The following is a 21,719-nucleotide window of genomic DNA, read 5'->3' on the forward strand; positions in this document are numbered from 1 at the left end:
AGCGTTATATATACTGGCATGACAGACTGTATAATTACAATCTCCACTGCGGCGTCGCAAACTTGGTAAGAGATGCTGGTTTATTGTGATTACTCTGCTTTGTTACCAGCAGTAAACATTGCTCCACTGCAGAATTACTCCCCCCCCCCCCCCCCCGTCCCAACATGAAACAGAAATGAAGAAATGATTTGGGGAAATAACAGCCAGATTGGGGAAGCGTCGAACTTCTACAGAGACTCTCAAAATTTAAATCCTACACTTGGGGATAAGGGTCAAATGAAGTACGCTCAACTTAAATGTGAATTTAAATGAGACAAGCCGTAGCGTATATGGTAACTTTACGATAACTTTGTCATCTTTACGAGACACAGGCAACAAACTATGCATAACACAACTGTCTGCTCCTAAAAGAGCTTCCCTACTTTATATAAAACTAAATATCACTTTACAGAACCAGCAAAACTGCCAATGGATCGTTTGTTTCTGTTTGTAAGTAAACACTATAAACTAACAAGTTTAAACACCAAATTTGTCTGAATAATAGACCACAAATAGACCTGAGAGAGTAAATGTAAACACTACCTTCGTAAATTTCCACAAACAGGAACAAGAAGATGCACCCAAAAAGAAATAGTGAAGCCAACAAGCAAAGCAAAGCATGGAAGCATTTGCTTTCCAATCAGGCTCTATCAGCTATTCCAAAGTGCCTTGTCTGGTTTTCATAAATCCATTCCATATTATAATACCAAACAAAAATACAAAATAACTATCACAAGATTAATTTGGAGAGGAACAAAAACCATTTTAGTCCACTGTGATTATCTTAGCTAATCGCAAAAGAAATATTAATTTGGATCGCCGATTTGTCCTCTGCTTAACAATGCCACTTGTAATTAAACATTCAGAGCTATTCTTACATGGCAGAATAAGAAAGACAACAAGGAACTTGCGTTCTTTACTGCATCATGCATTTGCTGTTTAACGCGAGTAGTTGCTGTGTTTAACACAAGTATTGCTGGTGACTGATTATTCCAGACAGCATATTTATGCAGATCTACATTCTGTGTATGGTGTAGCAACCATTAGCATTTAGCATGTAGCATGTGGGAAGTGTTGGGTGAAGATCGTTGGATGACATGCCCCGTGATTAAACCTTGGCATTCTCTTGGCAAATGGTTAATTCTGGCATGAAGCGAAAGTGAATGAGCTAGGAGACCATGCGACAAATTAAGAACGGCGCGTCATTGGCTAAGCAGGAATGGCAGGGAGTGAAGGGGCGATGGCGAGCGAACGACGCCCAGCGACACAAGATGAAGGATGTCTTGCCTTGGAGAAGAAATAAGAAGGCATCTGAAGGAAAATGACGAACAAATGCAAAACAAGACATAAACAAAATCATTGAGCTGGTTAAGGAAGCAAGGAACTCATAAAATCCAAAGAATGTACAGCATGGTATAAGGGAATCGGGTGATTAATCACTGCGTTTTTGGTGTAGTCTACAGAGCGAGCCTACATTTAAACAAACTCTACCCACAATGCATCTGTGAAGATAAAGAACATTTAGAATCATAACAGAGTAGAGATTCTTGTGAAAATAGTACATATCATAATTAAATGTAAATGTGTATTTAATCTAAGCTTAACACTGCTGCCTTACATTTCCAAGGTTGGTGGTTTGAATCCTGCCTCCATTCTGGGTGCATGCAGTTCGCATGTTCTGAGTGTGTGCTGTGTACATGTTCTGGACGTGCGCAGTGTGCATGTTCTGGGTGCATGCAGTTTGCATGTTTTGAGTGCGTGCAGTATGCATGTTCTGGATGTGTGCAGTGTACATGTTCTGGGTGTGCGCAGTGTACATGTTCTGGGTGCGTGCAGTATGCATGTTCTGGATGTGTGCAGTGTACATGTTCTGGGTGTGCGCAGTGTACATGTTCTGGGTGCGTGCAGTGTGCATGTTCTGAGTGTGTGCAGTGTGCATGTTCTGGGTGCGTGCAGTTTGCATGCTCTTGGTGGCTTCCTCACACAGTCCAGAGGCATACAAATCAAAATGGCTTCTGCTTATATATCTGCTATTCGTGCTTGTATATGCCCTGTGATGGACTGGCATCCCATTCAGGGCATGCCCCTGCTGAATGCTCTGTAATACCTATGATGGGCTCCAGGCCCATGACCCAGTACTGGACGTGATTGGATGATGGATCTCCCTCCCCTCCCTAACATGAATTGTGTATCAACCCCCGGTCCACTCTGCATTCCCTAGGCAACAGAGCATATGTTGTGTCTGTCTCAGACATATGCCTCCCGTCTCTCAAACCATGTCCAGTGAAAAAACAACAGGTGCATACAGACCAAACCGATTCCCTCAACCCCAACCTGTCTCTTGCCCATAGTGATGATGATCAAGCACTCGTGAATCATCCGCCATTTTTTTCCCCCGTAGTTCCCCATAACTTTTCGGTATCCATTAAATGCAGTTTTCAGTAGCTGGTAAGATGTGCCCACCCTTGATCTCTCCTCCAGTTTCGTCATCATGACGATACTGGCACTGCGCTGCTCCCAGATCATCCTCCAGAAGTCGCCGAACGTCTCCGGCAAGGCCCCCTGGGTGGCAATGTAAGCGTTCTGCCGTCGGTAGCCATCGATGTAGTTGGAATTGATGTAGTCGCTTCCGGGAATGCCTGGAACAACAAAGGCAAGGGTCAGTTCCGCCTGCGGAAGGCATTCGCCATTATGTTTTGACTCCTCCAGGATCCGTAAACTTACGTCCCGGAGAGAGAGACACAAACAAAGAAGAGAGAGGTGAAAACCGGGACTCTGGGCGGACCAGCGACCGTAACGGCGGCAGCCCTTGGCATGCACCGGCCCCATCTCACACCGTGTTTTCACATTTGTAACTTTCAGCAGCATGAACTAGAGAGCCAGCTCGCGAGGACCGGCCAAAGCACGGTTCCCACATCGCATTTCACAAGACCTTTTCTTCATCGCCACACCGCTGTTTGAGAGTCTAATAACGCACAAACAAAATAACAACCGGCTGCTGGCATGTTCTTTAGTACGGACCACGCGAAGGTAATAAAAAACATGGTTGGAAGCCATTGAACAGAGGAACTCGCAGTAATTAGATTAAGTATATTTTACTCAGCTCCACAGGCACACAGCAGTGATCCTCAGGAAACCTTTAGCTTCTTGCCTATTTTCCCCCCTTTTTTAACGTGGGGGGGACTCTCTCCCGCTGGGAGAGATGGGGCTGCCTGACAGCTAGTCACCGCGCTACAAGAGACAGCTGGGAGAGGTGGCCAGGCATGGTCCGCGGAGATAAGCCCAGCCCGCATCCACATGGCTCTCACGTCGGGCCCCTCACGCGAGGAGCCGCCGCACACACCCTTATTCAAAATCCCTCCGGGTCTTTATGTGTGTGTTTTAATTCTTGCTGGCTGTGTTTCAGCATACTACTCCAGACCGGCCGTCTGTCGCACCCCCCATTCACGGGCAAATGTGAGGACGGCTATGCTGGGGCCCTTCGATGAAAGAGAAACCAAACACTAGGGTGTAAAGTGAAACAAAGATGCCCAACACCTGTTCAGGGTGTGTTTCTAAAACTACCCTTAATAACCCAGCTGTCATCTAGGACTTGTGCAAAAGTGTCACATTAAGTCAAATTAATTAGTCCCTCGGCTGCCTGTATACATTCCCATATCTAGGAGTCAGATTAGATACAAAATAGATGAAGGCCTATTCTAGACATCAACATGCATTAAAACCACAGTATTTAGGACTATTTATTGCAAATTAGCTGCTACTTTTAACAGTAAACAGAGTAAGCACCTTCCACTTTGACCTTTAACCTGGAGCAAAGACAAGCGCTGATCTGTCACAGACTGACACCCTCACTTATCACAAGGGGCAGCAGCCGTTGGAAAGGCAGCTGGTGGAAGCTGCATTGAGCTTCAGCTTTTATATTAACAGACTAATCGTCGCTATCAACAGAGATCTGAAAGATCTTGGCCTGAATGCCTTACTTATGTTTTCTTCATTCTATATTCAAAGGGGTGTATATTTTAGCGGACTGCATGTAATATTGGCTGATGCCTCTAAATAAAAATATGAAATAAATGTCCTGAGGGGCCTGGAGTAGCAGCGCTGGGTTAAACCATGGATGGAACATCAGCCTGTTTCACAGCACACACACACAATTTAGAGATGCCAGCGGGCCTATCTGCACGTGCTTGTGACAGTGAGTGGAAACTGTTCTATTGTACTTTTTCAAGTTGTCAGGGTGAGCACCTGTTTTGTCCCAGTCTTGCGTCTTCTCTCCGTTTGGCCAGCAGGTGTCGCTGGCCATCCTGTCTTTCCCCGTTGTCCTAGTTTGTAGTGTTTCCCCTCCTCCCCATTGGCCACATGGCTGAATGAGCTGAGCATGCGGCTACCCGTTAACCCCTCTGCTGTGTATTTGAATCCTGCCCCCTCTGTCTCTGTATTTTGTTCCCTAGTCAGTTTTTCTAGTTCCCGTGTCTTGTGATTTGTATTTGGTTTTGGTTTCATGCTTTGTGCCTGTGCTTGTGATTTTCACCTGTCTGTTATTCCCCTAGGGTAGATCCTGTTTCCTTATTTCTGTCAGTGTCTTAGTTTTCTCTTCCCACTCCCTTGATTTAATTATTACTTTCATCTGTGGCCTGTTTTATTCTTCTTACCCCTATGTATTTAAGTCCCTGCCTCTGTTCAGTTCCATAGTGGTTCATTGTTTGTATGTTGTTGAAGGTCTGTATGCCATTGATGTATATCTGTTGTGTTATTTGTTGCCTGCCTGCCTGTCTCTTGTTGCCCTGACCCATTTGTATTAGTCTTTTGTTTTACTTTGATCCCTTGTGGTCTGATGTTGTTTTGTAGTGTTTCCCAGTGCTGTCTGTTTTTGTTTAATAAACCCCTGCCCTGTGAGTCGCCTGTGGGTCGTCCACCTATCTGCCTGCATCATGCCTCGTCGACGCACAAAATTCGCCCGAATCCATGGCACAAGTTGGTGGTTGGAAATTGGAAATCTTCAAGTTCCGAGTTATCGGGAATGTATCGCTACATCGCAATATGCGATACTCATAATCGACGCAGATCACCAGTTCTTTCTTATCTCCATACACTTTGAGATGGTGGTGGTGCAGGCAGCTCAGCTTAGTCGTGCTTTTGGCCCTGCAGGCCCACATCAGCCCAGGAATGGATCAGGTACGGCTGGGTTCTCCATGGCACTGGAAAAGTGCCATTAGTCTGATCTGTGTTTTTCCTGTTTATTATTTTAGCAGACTGCCGTTGCATGCGTTTCAGCTCCCTGTCAATTACCTTAATCCACTGTAGGCTTTTACTAACGAGCTGAATCTTTGCGGAATGTTTGTTTCTTTAATGCCTCGTGTTGTTCAGTCGTTCCATTCCACCGATGAGAGCTCAGGCAGCTAGCAGTCACACCCTGAATGTCATTCCTGTGTACTTGTTTTTCAGGAAATCAAATGGAAGATTGTGGTTTTGAGTTAATAGCAGTGCCGTGACCTGAAGGAAACCCACACATTTATGGAGGGAACATGCAAGCTCTACACACGCACAGATTGGGCTGAGATTTGATCTCCTAACCCTGGAGGTGTGAGGCATCTTGGATTCTGAACTCGGTATTCTCTGTGCTGTTCCGAAGAAATGATCTCCGAGAAATGGGAGCGCGCATGTCGTCACTTCCGGCTTCAAAACTCTTAATCCGACTCGGATTCCGAGGGCAAATGGAATGCACCATCAGCATGGGGTAATTAAGGTATAGCTTCGGAAAGGAGCCACACCAAGCACCAATCAGAAGGCAGATGATTGCTTCTCCCATCTGAGAAAAGCTGAGAGGGGCGATGACGGCGCTCAGAGGGATGCAAACCGGAACTGAATCATCAGAACTTATTTCAGACGGGCAAATTCTCAGAGCAGATAGGCAGGCAATCCCGGTGGCTGAGGGAAATGGGAATCTGTCGGAGTGTTTGGAATGTAAACAATGGGGTCCCTGCAGTGAGTGCCAACTGCTTTGTCACACGCGATGGAGGAGGTGCGTGCCGGCGGGCAGGCCGGGCGTGGGGTTTACGCCGAGTTAATGGAATTCATCAGCTTTCCCTGGCTTTCCTTCACCGCGGAGAAACAGAAAAAGGGCCCCAGCATCTGCCCCCCTGGTGCCTTTCCCCACCCTCCCCTCAACGCTGAATTTGTTTTAGAGCAGAATTTCTCCATCTGCCAGCCCTCAGCCAAGAAACATCAGCGCCCGGCCGCTATCTGCCTTAAACAGACGCGACTCCTTTTCGGTAAGATGCTGCGTGGGAGCAGGAGCAGCCGGGGAGGGGGGGGGGGGGGTGGCAGCGGTGGAAACGTGGCAAACGACAGCGAAGCCGTCAAGGGCGGCCGGCGCTATCCGCGTCACGCGTGCACGGCAAAATGGGTCCCATCTGTTTCTGCTTTTCGCGAGCAACCCCCTAAAAGACGACTGCGAATCACAGACGCGCGGGAAAAACCCATAAGGGTGAAGCTGCGTGGATGTGAACGCGGAGTCCCGCCTGATGCACCCTTTATAGCCACGGTGTCTAGTACCTAATGTCTAGTATTTTCGCTAAAACCAACCTGCTGCTTTATTGCACGATGCTCATTTTCTGTGCTAGGCACATGATTTTATTTTATTTTTATGTACATATCTATATATTATCTATTGTCTTGATTGTTTTGCTCAAAACCATAAAGTAAATGTATATCCAAAATTCCATTATATCGGGAGCATGAGAAACTGATTTTCTCAGAAAGTACTTTACGAAATAAAACTAAAACAACGTAACGTGACAACGTTAGCACCACAAATAGAATCGTATTTTTACACAGCCATCAGCGAATGGATTAATGTTTTAAATGGATTCCTATCAGTGAAACAAACATGTCGTTGTCGACAACATCTTGATTTATATTCATAATTAACAATTATGCTAGTTAGTCAGCTATCAAAATATCAATATTACGTTGTTGACATCAACGCTGTAAAATATCCAGGAAACGACCTTCATGAACACACGTTGACTAGGACAATAGATGACTTTATAAAACATCATTGGGCAAATAGACGTCAAAGCCTATTGATAGACAGGAGAATGGGCACAATCAGGAAAAAGTGGACGTATGTGATTTTCATCGGACAGCGACGGCAGGTAAAAGCACTGGGCGATAAATAAACCATTCTGATTCTTAAGATATCACATTCTTCCTTCATCCTTGAGACAATCATGGAATATGGATGCACTTCTGACCAAGGCCTGCTTTGCGCTAAAGTATGGGGTCTTTTCAGCATGAAACAAAAACCATTTTGGTGGACAGAAAAAAAAATATCTATTGGCAGTTAAAGCCTGTCTGTGAAATCAAAGTCATTCTGGTGCCGTAACGTGTAGTAGTCTGTGACAGCGGTGCGGGGGTGCCTAAAGGAGCGGCCTTATGCTATTCTTATGGGGGGAAAAATGAGCCATTCTACCCCAGTGACCAGGTCACCAGAATGGTGCCAATATCCTGGATGGGGTTCAAAGCAGGTCAGCTGACTCACTCCTAAGAAGGAGAGTGAGGCTTTCGATGACACCCCAAGAGGATCTTATTCCATTCAGTGTCAGGAGCCGTCAGCTGACGGGAGACTTGATTAAGGTATTAGACATCGGGATGTTGGAAGAAATGAAGAAGTTTGACCCCAGCCATTACTCCTGTATACATAACCTAGTGGGACACTCCTAAAATAGCATTGGGTGAGATGGACGTATACTGGGTCCTTATGGGAGGAATCACCTGTGCATAGGATGGCTAGAGATCGGCAGGCATAAATAACATGTGAGTGTGAAACAGCACTGAGCGTGGCTCTGCAAGTCAGGAGCCAGAAAAGGAGCAGGTAGCATGGAGCCGATCCCCGTAGCTCGGCGTCCGCAGGCCTACCTTCGATGGCGCTGAGCAGCACCCGCGAGTGGTCGTAGGCGATGACGTTGGCATATCTGTTCTTTGGCTTGTTGACCTCCAGGTTGGAATGTTCCCAGGTGAACTGCTGACCTGGATCGACGGACTGGGGACGGGGCGGGAGAGGAGACGAGGGGAGATCAGCTCAAGGGCTTTTCAAAACCGGGCGTGCAGAGTGGCCTCCTCTCATCTGTAACCTTCCCTAAGTGCTGCTCTCGCATTCTTCTCCCGTGGTTAAGATTAACATTACTAATTACCTCATTTCCCTTACAGCCCTGCCGTCGGTGTAAGCATCCGCTCTTATTTTCGGTACCATCAAAGGGAACTCCTAATTAAAACTGCAGATATTTGTTTGACTCTCCAAGGCGAACCCTCAGGCCCCTTTTTACGTCACGTTCACTGATGTTTCAAACCGTTCGACGGAGAGTTTGCTGCGCCATCAGCATGAATGGCATTTCGCATAACCGCCCACTGCTGTTAAATTTAGCTCCTCCGATGCGCCTGTCACATTCTGTAGCCTCGATTCCCCTTGAAAGCGGGAAAATCGTCCGTCTTTTCTGCAGCCGAGGACAGTTACGTGGTAGCTTTCCTGCCTGATGGCAAAAGGGGCAGGAATTTAATGATAATAAACGAATCTGTATCTTCTCCTTTTTTTCGTTACCTCCTCCCATGTTTTGGGAGTACTGAAAACACAGGCAGTGACGGTCTGAGAAAGCCAAGAATGAGCTCATCCGGATCTCATAGCTGCAGAAAGCCAAGCTCTCATAAGGGCCAAGTCCAAATCCCGGCAGGTAACGGGTGCGATCCGTGTAACCGTCACGCCTCATGCGCCGGTGGAATGCCATTTTAATGCATTAACATTTACCGTTTAATAAATAATAATGGCAAAATGTCAGCTTTTATGTGTCCCTAGATAATCTGTTTAGATTGAATAATTAAGACTCTTACCATAGGAAGAACGACATTAGGCTTGAACGAATTAATATGAGAATCAGGTACTGCAGTATTTTGATGGTGAAGACTTTTATTTTTTACGTGCTGCTAATTCCCCAATCATATTAAATGTGTCTTTTGAGAGCTGACTGCAGGCAATCGTTTTATAAGTCAGGTTCATATTGCTGCTCTTGATTCTGTAATTTCTCAAAGAAAAGGGTCTTTCTGTGCTCTGACCTGCGGCCCAAAGTGCTTCAGAGTTACAGGGCTGGAAGAAAATTCCCAGTGTGCTTCCGAGCCTTGCACTTTAAGTCCAATCACAATGGCATTCGTCGAGCTCTGGCATCTGCAGTTATTTGGGGTTTTTTTAGCTTTATTAAAAAAGAGCTGTATTAGGGAACGATTTCATTCCGTTACGGCTCAAAACGTTCGCCGCCGACAAACGAGCACACCGAATTTGCCTTTAAACCTGCAGAGGAACAATCAGCCAACAGAAATAAAATAGAAAATGTCGCACAGAAAACAATTTTCCCAACGATGGGGTCGGAAATCCCACAATCCCACCTGGCAGCTAAATGCTGGGTGGCTATACTGAAAATTATAAAAATGTTCAATTCCAGACGTAATTCCTTCTCCGATAAACAGTGAAAGAATGGAGGATATTGGAAGCAGACGATTGCTCATGCAGGTGTGTCCGACCCCCAGAAGTGTAAGCAGTTCAACCCTCTCTGCTTCAGCATTGACAATTAACAATAATAATTAAATAAATACTGATAAAAATGCAGCGCTAATGCTGAGAGGTAAGCAACCGTGGCCTTGCTCTGGAAGAAAAAATAAACAGCGGAGTCAGCAGCGACTGATAAAAACGCTGTAATTGATATACGCGATGTCTGGGAGTGCTGTCTCTCCCCGCAGAGGACATTATTTCTGGCGTCAGCGTGTCCGAGCAAACAGTATCATACCCAAAACAAAAATGGCAAAAGTAATAACTAGTTATGTCACGGCGAAGGATTCCTTGCACTGTCGGCTAATTGCTCTACAGGAATGACAGGCCAAACCTGGAGCACTGAAGCCTTCCTGACCCTTCGGCCACTGCAGAGACGCCGCCGTGTGGCTGTGAACATCACCCTGGATAATTACAGCCCCGGACGAAGCTGCGATGTGTTTTATTGCTTTGCTACTTGTAGGCCCCTTCGCCACCTGTGCACAAGTGGCTTTGGTTTCCCGTCTCCTGAGGCCACCGAACACGGAGTCGTTAATCAACACGGGCTTTTATAAAACAGGTGTCAAAAAAAAAAGAAAAATAAAATACAGCCACAACTGTAACTGTAGTCTTCTGGTGTATTGGAGTGTTGATTTGAAAATTAATTAAAATCAAAAGATTACATTTCTTAGATTTGCAGAATAGTTTCAGCATACCTCAGAAATACCCAAGATTTTTATATAATGCCGTCATTTACCAGGAAATGAACACTTTACCTGCAATGAAGTTCCATGCTCTAGTATTAAGAGCATCAACAGATTAGCTCTGTGCTACAAATGTAACTGTAGCATAACTGCAGAGCTGAGATATCCACTAGCATGCTCGGGATAAGAACATATAGTAAAAGCTTGTGTTGTGCAATGTGAAGTACTAGGGAGGGTTTCCTTTGCCTCTGCGGCTGTGCAGAGATGCTGAATTTCGAGATTAGAAAGGCCCCTTGATCAAGGGCTGAAAATGAGGTTCCAATATCCATCTGTCCAAACGCAAAGAGCCTGCTTGTCAAATTGGCATGTCAAATGCTTATCTCCTCAAGGAGCTTACAGGACTATACAGGGGAACAAAAACAGGGAACAAAGCCGCAAAAAGATGTTTAAAAATGTATTCAATTTATTGTAATATAATTTGTAATACTGATATTTGGAATGATGATATGATTTATTACATTTACTTTAATGGTATTTACTTTATTGCCAGTTAAATGTTGCATTAATATTTTGTTTACTATTTTAATTATTTTCATAATTTAATTGTTACACAGACTGCTTCTGATTTTTCATCTTCCACCATTATGATACACAACGAGTTGCACGGGTTTGCTTGAATAGTGAAGGTGGCCAAAGGGAGAGCGATAAATGGCTGCATTTCATAAGAACGACTTGAAAGCATAAGGTGGGTTTGTGCTGGGCCCTTGATGTGACTGACAGGCTGACCCTGCTCGACTGTACATTGCTTTGGATAAAAGTGTCTGATTGTAAATGTAAATGTTTTGCCATTATAAATCCACGATCGTACCTCTTTGGATTGCAGTGTAATACAGTACACTCCACTGTTAACCTACTGTCCTCCTGACACAAGCATAAAGCAAGTCATTGTTCTTCCATAGCTTTGCCAGACAGCTTCTAAAACAGTCACAATATAGTTTGCATTTAGAAATAACCTTTTGGAAGAATGACTATATCATATTTTTAATTCCTCAGCTAAACTGAAAGGGGCTACCGTTGATGCTACTCATATTTATTTACACTGAGATTACCTCAATTATGTTCAACAGTACCAGCTTGTGCCTGGCTTTGAGCCCTCCCACTCTAAAGCATCCGGAAGCTCTACTCCCGAATCTGATGGCGTCGTCAAATGGGATTACTACTGTGGACCACTGGGACATGCTTCCGACGAAAAGTGCTCAATGGATTGTCTGCAGTGCTCTGCCTGTGAGGGATAATGAGATTACAACACACTGCAGACACCGTGACCTTTTCAGAACTCCGATAGTAAAGGGCGAACTAAAATGTCGTTTAGAGATGTGTGAATGTGCCATTCGATCAGGCACCGAAACTGCCATTTTATCATAAAAAAAGAAAAGAAAAAACTAGATAAGGAATTTATACTAAATTTGAACTAACATACTTGGCCAAATACAGTCCACTTTTAATCTTAAATTAACCCAAGGCTCTAGGCTATTTCCGTTGAAGAGGATCAAACTGATGAATTGGATTGAGTCAAGATAACACCATTACAAGACTTGATCGGTGCTTTACTTGAAGCAACGAACGTCAAGAAAAATCTTTTAATCCTAAATTTCTTGTTTAGAATGTGAAGCAGAATCTGGTAATTACCGAATGATATCCAAATCAAAATATCAGAGAAAACCAAAGGCTTAAAGCAGTGTTTTTCAGCCCCAGACAGTCCACATTTTTGCTCCCTCCCAGCTCCCAGCCAATCAGGAACACCGAATATCTGGCACAGGCATGCTGGCAGTTGGGAGGGAGCAAAAACATGGACTGTCTGGGTGTCCCTGAGGATTGGGTAGGGAAATACAAGTCAAAAGTAACAAATATACATACCTCGTATTCTTGAGAGAACTTCAGGTTGTCATTGGCTTTCAACCGTTCTAGATGATCAGCTAATTCCATAATGGGAATCGGTGGGTGACTAGCCATACCTTGGAATGGGAAGCAGGAAAGGATTTTATGACAATTCATCAGAAGCATATGTGCATATTCAGTAGCAATGAGATGATGGATTTTGTTAGGTTGCTTGATTACTCAAAGCGGCAGCATGCTGGGTGGGATCCGAACACCTAAAGTACAGAGGAAGTCACCAAGCATACTTCCCAAAGTGGGAATTCTTACTGTGAAAGAAAATGTTACTCATAAAAAGCAACGAGGAAGTTAGCAAGATGAGGGAAAGGGAGGGGAAAAGAGATAGATTAGACTCCCCGGCGACGTCTAGGTCTAATAATGCAGTGTTACAGTGAGACATGTCAGACCCCGTCCCTTTCAATGGATGCCATGGAAACCCTGCAGATTAGATGGAGTGAGTTGGTGCTACAATCCTAATCGGAAGGTAGATAAAGGAAAAGACACCCAAAAAAGAGACTGATGTATGCATAAACAAGACCAACTAACTTGACAAACGGAGGCTACCGGGGTAACCGGGGACACCTGAACCTGTAAAGGAATGGCGGCATATATAAAACTTCGTAGAAGTGAAATAGGCTGTCGCCCGAAAGAGGTTAAAGCACAATTAGGTGTGCGGGCTACACGTGAGCTACACGTGAAGGCAATGGTGATTTGTTCAAGCAGCGCTTTGCACGCCAAGAGCGGGGGGGGGGGGGGGGTGCCTGAAGATCGTCATAACGCTGCATGCACCGGCACGCGCTGATGCAGAGCCAGCTGCGATAAACAGCGATGCAATGCTGCTTTAAAGCAAGATAGCAGGGCGGAACGTGAGCGGAGGAAGCCCGACTCGGATAGGCTTCACATGCGAGAATAAGAGGTCGCGGGATTGGCCTGCAGTTGAGAACAGAGTATTTGATAAGCTGTCAGTAAACCTGGCTGAGGGCAAGCCAGCAAGATCACTTGGGCGTGGCTTCCGGATCTCCCCGTCCCACATAATCATGGCGGTGTGAAGGTTTTGCTGTGGGGGCATCTTGATGCTAACTTAAACGGGCATCAGTTAATAGAGAGACAGCTGCCCCCCCCCCCCTCCCCAAAGAGCAGGTGAAGTGTTCTTACTGCCGGGCCTCTCAAGATACATTTCCAAACAGAGACAATGAAGGTGCCGTCTGCCGCATGGCTGTGCAAAAACCGGCGGCCTTAAGGGGAGAAAATGCGAGCAGAAAGGAGGCACTACGGAGCTGGATGTCCCGAGGCTACGAAGAAGAAGGAGAATGCCTAATTTCACAGCTGAGGTGTGCCCCGAAAGGTGCGTGCAACAACAAAACACAGTGGCGGCTCAATGGGGTGCTCTGAGAGATGGTGAGGTGCATTCTGGGTAAGTTGCACATAAGCAAAGCGGCAACATGTTCACAGCTGCGTTTATGGATTTGGCTGTAAGGGGTGAGGTCATCATCTGGAGACTCCCCTCCCCCCCGAATCCCTCCTCTGGGTTCTCCATAACACGCACCGCTTAACCGAAGATACAGGGAGGGAGGTTAGTCGTTCCCCTCTTTGGATCCCCACCGCCCAATTGCCTGTCGCAGATGCTGCATGTTATTCAGCTGCGATTTCCCACTAAATGTCAGGCTTGCATTCTGATGTGTCTGCATGCTGCCGTCGGTCATGCCATGGGCACGGCAGGGATGGGAAATCTGGTCATGCCATGCACACGGCACGGCGGCGCCGTCGGTCATGCTGCGGGAGCTCGGAGCTCAAGGTGATGCCGGGAAGCTACGTGTTAGTAAACGGGGAAGTAATTAAACGTCTGGCATGTGATTAAAAGCACAAAACAAACGAGGATATTAGACAGCGGCGGCGGAAGGCGCTCGCATCTGTTTGGGCTCGCATTTAATGCGTCTCTACAGTAGTGCCATCAAGTACCTTAGTGGCAGCAGCTAGACCCAGTCACTTGTGAGCGCTCTCCGTCGCATTTTAAGGGGGAGGGGGTATGTGCGTGCGGTAGGAAAGGGGGATCATACCAGGTGTCTGGAAGTTAAGTCGGCGCAGTTCCACGGGGTCCGTGGGATGGTGAGATGGCAGCTCCTTGCTGCTGGGTAGGCTTCCCTTCCGGCCGTCGGTCTCCGCCCTCTTCCTGAAAGGCCCGGCAGAGCAGGTACACCGTCAACATCACATAATAACCTCAAAATGGTAGCTTTCTTAGGTTCTGTTCTGGGGTTCTTGTGTAGCTCCTGCTCCAGTACTGCTTACACTAGTACCTGGCCGTTCACTGGAAGCTCAGCCTAGCTGCGCTTATGCCTACTCCAGGGACAGATTACGGACCGGGCCAGCGGGGCCGCTGCCCAGGGGCCCTTGGGGTGCAGGGGGCCCGTGGGGCCCCTAGCCCAAAACAATTTGCAACGCTTATCAACAATGTATTTTCGTTTGTCTATTTTAGAGGGCCTACATTCTTTGATCCTCTGCCTAGAAGGGCCCCTGACCCTATAGGGAGGGCGTTTGGCTGCCAAGGGCCCTTGAATTGTGGTGGTTGTGGTGGTGGTGGTGGTGGGGGGGGCCCTCGCGAACGTTTTGCCCAGGGGCCCACACAACCCATAATCCGTCCCTGGCCTACTCGACTCCTTCACAGCATGAATGCGTGCGATGTGGTATCTGCTCAGTTGTATGTCGTCACAGAGAAAAGCATTGTCTAAATAAAGTAACTGGAAATGTAATGAATACTGGAATACAAACCAAAAGATGTAGGGATCACTTCACTATCTGCTTAAAATATAAATAAATATATATGAAAATAATTTAATCTTAGGATCCCATATCAGTGTTAGCCGAACTAGTCCTTGAGCAAAAATGTGGACTGTCTGGCAGGGAGCTGGGAGGGAGCAAAAATGTGGACTGTCTGTGGGTGCCCAATGACTGGGCTGGGAAACACTATCCTACATGACATCATATGATATTTCTGAACAGCCTGCCGATCCCTACAATGAAAACATTATAACAAGTGAACCACAGTGGCACTGGGCGTGTGGATGAATATTAGCTAATGAAAAATTATTACAATTATTACCAGACTAGCTATACAAATGCTTCCTTACAAACTTTATGACTACACTGTATGAGATTTATAATGTATTTTAGTTAAAATTTGTCAAATATGTCAAAACATCTCTCTGAATCCCACTGCAATACGCAACCTGCAAACTCGTGCCTTTAACCAGATGCTAATTAAGTTATCAAACGTTAATTTATTTTTTGACTGGGGTGACAAATCAAATAATTGGCAAGACTGCTAGCCTGCGCACCACAGCGCCCCCTTCTTCCGTCCCGTAACATGGTTAATTCAGACGAGAAACATGCAGGCGAGAAGCGAGCGACTGAAATAAGACACAGATGGAAACAGGACTAGGAGCTATTAATGTGGCAAAACAAGCTTAAAATTGGAATGGCATGGAACAGCAATCGGGAGCGGTGGATGGAAATAGCCCCTAGACGTGGAAATAGCCCCTAGACGTGGAAATAGCCCCCACGCGGCCTGGTGACTCCCGTGTGGCCCGTATTACCAATAGATAAAAATGATCACAAGGCCCAGGTGGTGGAAAGGAAAGAACAGCACTTGGGTTTCTGAGGACAACCCAACAATCCTGACAATCGGAGACTCTGATGACCAGGGGTGGGTCCCACTGTCTCAGGACCGCTGCAGATTGCCCACGTATGCTCACACGAGTAGGAGGACAGCAGCGTCACAGAAGGGGAACTTAAGGCAACTGGAATTAAGTTACATCGAACAGAAAGGTTTGGCAAGTTTGGATTCCCAAATATTAAGGGCCGGGAAGGACGGCAGTGCTGTCACTCGGTTTACCTCGTTAGTCATAAATGAACAATACCTATGACCCTTACCCATGACCATCAAAATTATTAAAGCTTGTACTTCAAAGTGCGAAAAAAAAGATATGTTATTCTCTTTCACTGAGCAAACCATGAAGAGGTCTACTTTCAGAGGTTGTTTTAACCTTATTCAGGTATATAAGTACCATTGATCCATCCATCCATATTCTGTAACCGCTTGTCCTACTCAGGGTCACGGGGGGTCCGGAGCCTATCAGGGTTACGGGGTGTCTGGAGCCTATCAGGGTTACGGGGGGTCCGGAGCCTATCAGGGTTACGGGGGGTTCGGAGCCAATCAGGGTTACGGGGAGTCAGGAGCCTATCAGGGTTACGGGGGGTCAGGAGCCAATCGGTTACGGGGGGTCCGGAGCCAATCAGGGTTACGGGGGGTCAGGAGCCTATCAGGGTTACGGGGGGTCCGGAGCCTATCAGGGTTACGGGGGGTCCAGAGCCTATCAGGGTTACGGGGGGTCCAGAGCCTATCAGGGTTACGGGGGGTCCAGAGCCTATCCCCGAGGCAAGGCAGGGAACAACTCAAGATGGGGCGCCAACCCACTGCAGGGCATATGAGTATCATACTGGCGCTTTTTCACTATAATTTGAGAACTTAATTCAAATATACAGAGCCAATGTTCTGTATTCACTGTGCTGACAGCCTGACAGCACGTATTAATGGGGAACGGAGTGACATGCAAAGACTCACCCGCAAAATATCCAAATCTAAATATTTTACCCAGTTTAACAAAACCAGCCGAAACAAGATACGGGACACACATTAACTCTTCCTCTAGTATGAATACTTTGCATCGTAGGACAGGGACCCAATAATTACACTTTGTAAAAAACGGCATTGAAATATACTGAATAATGCATTTTTACAACAGGCAAATCTGTCAGCTGCACTGCAAAAGAATGAAGCCTAGCCCTTCTCTTCAACAAACGAATGTGCACAGCAGCTTTCTCCAGCGCACAGCTCACCTGCCTTTTTAAAAGTTGACCTAATAATATGCTTATTACGACATTTACCCTATCGTATTAACACCCCCCCCCCAACCCATTAGACCTCCATGCCTGTCGTCCAACAAACACCTTGTTTTGTTTTATTAACCATATGACAACACAGCCAATCGGAACTTGGCAGTGCCTGGAAGCACATACATGTAATTTCTGCAGCAGGAGAAGACCAACAACAGACACTTCTCATTCCAAGTGGGGGGGGTCCTCCATGTAAGAATGAATGCATTTATACAGTGCTTTTTCTAGACAGCCAAAGCGCTTTACTGAACCAACGGAGAGCCACTTGAACCACCACCACTGTGTAGCACCCATCTGGATGAGCAGCCAATCAGTGAAAAGGCTAATGCAATTACGCTCTCATCCTATCACAATGGCTCTGGCTGATGGCTGATCCTGCTTACACAGATTCCAGAAGACACAGATTCCCCTCCATAAGCCTGAAACCCATTTCCCACTTGAACACCATTAGCATTTGGTGATGGTCCGGGGTTTGGGAAAATGTAACGTAATGGGCAACTGAACTGGAAGGTGATGGACCTACACGCACACACAGAAGGGTCCTGGATGGGGAGAGAGTGGGAGAGCATCTCTCCATGCCCTTACCTGTCTGGTTTGCTGCTCCAAGTGCGAGCGAATGGGAAACAAAGGAGAGAGTTAGACGGTGGCGATGGCCACCGCACAGCCTGCGATATCCGTGGGGCAGAAAACAGAGTCGTTTACTTTAACTGCACCAGATATGGGAAACGCTGTGGACGGTTCAGCGAGAGACAACAGCTAGCTACACCACTACATCCAGTTTTATATCTCACAGTATCTGGGGCGGCTTCAGGAGACCGTCGTTTCTCCACAGCTGCACACCGGAAGGATGTGTTTCCCTCTAAAAACTCAACTATGTGTCTGTATTTTTTTTTTTATTAATTTACATGCTGAGCTGCCGTTTATTGCCAAATGGAGAATGTAACACTTTCTTTGTTTCAAACTCCTCCTGCTCTGTAATTAGCACTTCTAATTAAGTCTTACAAAATCAGGTTAGACGCACTTCAAGTCCACAGAATATGTTTTTTGACTAATTGTCCAGACATAAAATGCTATAGATACCGCATATTTCCTATATATTACATATATTTAAATTAATAATCCAGTTATTCTCCTCCATAAATAAGCACCCTTTAAAAATAAGAAGATATATACAAACACAAAATGATCACTCTGTTTGAAATGGCACTTTAGATGGTTATGAGTGCTTAGCGCTATATTTAACATAAGTGCAGTAATTCGTTCTGTTCAGTGATTTGCTGTAGTCGAGGATGTAATTACTGATGAACTTTGATCCTCTGATCTATTGAAATTCAAAAATGCGCTTTGTTATTAGCAGCTGCTCCCCCCGTGCGGCGTTCCGGCACCACAAAAATGCACTAACGGCAAAATATCATTAGCATGCAGCCACGGAAAAGGCCGGAAACGGCACCGATTTCAGGACGCACCAATCTTGGGAAAGCCCGGGTGTGGAAAAGGTTCCTTTCCAGACACTTTGACGCCACGAGGACAAAATTCGCTTCCGGTAATGAACTTTGACTTTGGAATTCGCGATGCTAAACCAATCCGGTGCGGCCTGGGCGGAGCCGACCCCACAGTTTCACAAAAGTGTAATGGAGGAAAACATTTATTTTATGTGCATTTGCTTTGTTATGACAGGGACGCTGTTTAATAATAAAAAAACTGCGGGAGGAGAATGCATTTGAGCTACTAGTGGGTAGCACGTACTATTACCGGCACGTACAGTTAACGTGTACCTCCTTACCAGCTGTATCAAACCCTGTTTATAACACATCGCTAGCTATCATGATCCTCATGGACCTTGCCATATGGTGTTTTCAAAAGCAACACTATTAGCTGAAAGAAAATATCGCACTATACCCAAACTACCACGATAAACCCCTATTATTCAGTCACTCCCACTTTCTCTCTACTTTGCGAAGACACTGGATGGATTTTTGTTTCTTTTTTTGCGCTAGCGTGACCGTACCTTAAGAGAGCGGACAAGGCATTTTTTTTGCGAAAGATCAGAATAAATGAGAAGCAAAAAGCAGCAGGAGGATCCCGAGAATAAATGCAGTACTGAGAGTAACCACTGGGCGGGCAATAACAGGACTTGGGAGTGGCTTAATGGTATCAGGTGGGCGTGGCCTAGCTCACAGCCTATCAGTGCAGCCCATGATGCGAGAAACATCAAAGATCCAAACTCCTTCCAGCGACAATCAAATGAGCTCTTACATAAATTAAATACAGATTAACCTCTTTGCAGCCACTCTAGGCATGCATTTCTAACTGGACACAAACCACCTGATGCCTCTCAGACCAATGCCATGGGATTCTGTGTGCACTGCAGATATCCTTAAAAGTCCCAGAGCTGCTAGATCTTCCTGAAAATGCAGAACCAAGCTCTCTATTCAGCACCTGAGGGAAGGTTGTTTACCCGGAAATGACACGTTTCGCTTCGGCATGCTCTTGCTTGGTGGAGCCGCTGGATGTGTCACTCCGCCGGGGAGACTGGAATGGCTTCCACTGATATATAATTACATTCCCTTCTCTCTTTCCATTTCAGAAAATTAATTGTGTTTCTCTAGCTGCAGTATCTTGTAATTCTCCATTCAGCATTGCCCAGTCCATAATTTTAATAGAATGGGTATTATAGTTGATGAGGCATTAAAGTGCACAAGGGAAATGGACATCTATGGTGAAAATGAGAAATTAATTTCTTCATGTTTTATTTTCTTTTGCCTCGGCCACCTCACCAGTCCTCACTGCCATGTCACCGCAGACCCCGAAGAGTGACGGCAAGACCTTTGTCTAAGCATTTTTAAATCCATCCATTTTATGAAACCGCTCAATCCCAACTGGGGTCGCAGGGGGGACTGGAGCCTATCCCGGGATCAATGGGTACAGGCGGGAACAAACCCTGGGCCGGGAACCAACACACTGCAGGGTGCCAATTGAGACTCACCAATCAACCTCTCCTGCATGCTATTGGCCTGTGGGAGGAAACCGGAGCCCCTGGCAAAAACCCACGCGAACACGGGGAGAGCGCGCAGACTCCAAACAGAAAGGATCTGGGATCGAACCCAGGACCTTCTGGCTTTGAGGCAGCAGTGCTAACCTACAGGATGGGAGTTTGATACTGGATTGGAGCCCTGTCCAGCTTAGTTCTTTCCCTGTTCCATCTCAAATGATGCAGCTCAAGAGCTGTGTGGTAATTAGCATAAGAAGGTGCAAGGAGTTGAATCAGGTGTGTTAAGTGAAGGGAAACCCAAAAATGTGCTGGGCTCCGGCCCCCCAGGACTACAGTTTTTTGACATCCCTGTTCTAGACCATTAAATAAATGTTTTGGCAACACTACAACTCGCTGTACGACTTCAAGCCATGATGCAAAATGATGAAAAAAAAACTGCTGTGTTTCCTTTTGGAGTTTCGAAAAATATAGATCCTATGCAAAAACAGTCAGATGGTGCTTGTAGTAGCAGTTAGGGTTCTCGTGTGATGAAATAAGTGCATTAAAATGATTTCAAAGCTCTGTGTGAGGTGCTAAGCTATACAAAAATCTGCAATTACCAATGTTTGTCCAGCACCCTTGAATGTTTTTTTTAAAGGTTGTCACATGACTGTACACCTTTCTATAAGATTAATAAGTGGTTTACAAAGTACTCCTTTGATATATTTTATTAGCTATTTCTATTACTCGGGCATTTTTGCATCCATCGCAACTAGCACATAATTGCTGCTAGTCCATGGGGTACCATGATATAATTTTCTAATTAATCCTGACAGGTGAAATACCCCCTAACTACACCCCTGGTTAAATATCCCCCACTCACATGTGAACACACTGGTGAGACTGACTTAACTGGCGTACTGCAAATTTGCTGGCAATTAAATCTTCAGGACATCTATTGTTAGTCTACAGCTGTTCCTCTCATAAAGGCTGCTATTGGAATGATTATTTTCTCTCGACTAAATTGGCATTTTAACGAAGATGACAGTTGACTGATCATTTAGATGCCAGAAATACCAGAAGGTTCACTTCTAGCAGAAGGATAACGACCTTAAAAAGCCTGTAATAACTGCCTCACTTTTACGTCGTCTGTTTTTCTTTTCAGAGCAGAGACAACATGCAGTTACTCCTCCATACATAAGGGGGTGATGTTCCAGTACCCGCTGCTTCCAGTTCACAGCCCCCGCGGCAGGGGGGCGATGGAAGGTTATTAATACTAGGCTACCTGTGCTCATAGGTGCTCTTCCCCATTTCCTCTCCTACCTCTTGTACAGAAGGATGGCGATGACGATGCAGATGATGAAGACGACGGCCAGCACCGGGCCCACCACCCAGATGAGCCCCTCCTCTTCGTCGATGATGGGCTGCGGGTCATTGTCGGCGGACACCACGGGGTCCGAATAGGGGCTGGTGGCATACATAGTCTGGGGAGGGGGAGATAGGTAAAGTCACATCCAGCGGGCCTTTACTGTCACACCAACCAAAT

The 21,719-nt window shown here is 45.9% G+C and overlaps 1 protein-coding gene across 1 annotated transcript in view; it reads right to left on the reverse strand.

Moving 5' to 3' along the window:
* LOC125704441 (receptor-type tyrosine-protein phosphatase delta-like) overlaps positions 1-21,719 on the reverse strand; it is a 362,466-nt gene that overhangs the window by 15,003 nt on the left and 325,744 nt on the right. The window contains 7 exon segments of the mRNA XM_048969994.1: positions 2,503-2,678; positions 7,960-8,083; positions 12,235-12,332; positions 12,799-12,840; positions 14,310-14,422; positions 17,788-17,799; positions 21,497-21,657. Coding sequence (XP_048825951.1) covers positions 2,503-2,678; positions 7,960-8,083; positions 12,235-12,332; positions 12,799-12,840; positions 14,310-14,422; positions 17,788-17,799; positions 21,497-21,657 — 726 coding nt within the window.

Source organism: Brienomyrus brachyistius, chromosome 12, assembly GCF_023856365.1.
Source record: "Brienomyrus brachyistius isolate T26 chromosome 12, BBRACH_0.4, whole genome shotgun sequence".
Lineage (NCBI taxonomy): Eukaryota > Metazoa > Chordata > Actinopteri > Osteoglossiformes > Mormyridae > Brienomyrus > Brienomyrus brachyistius.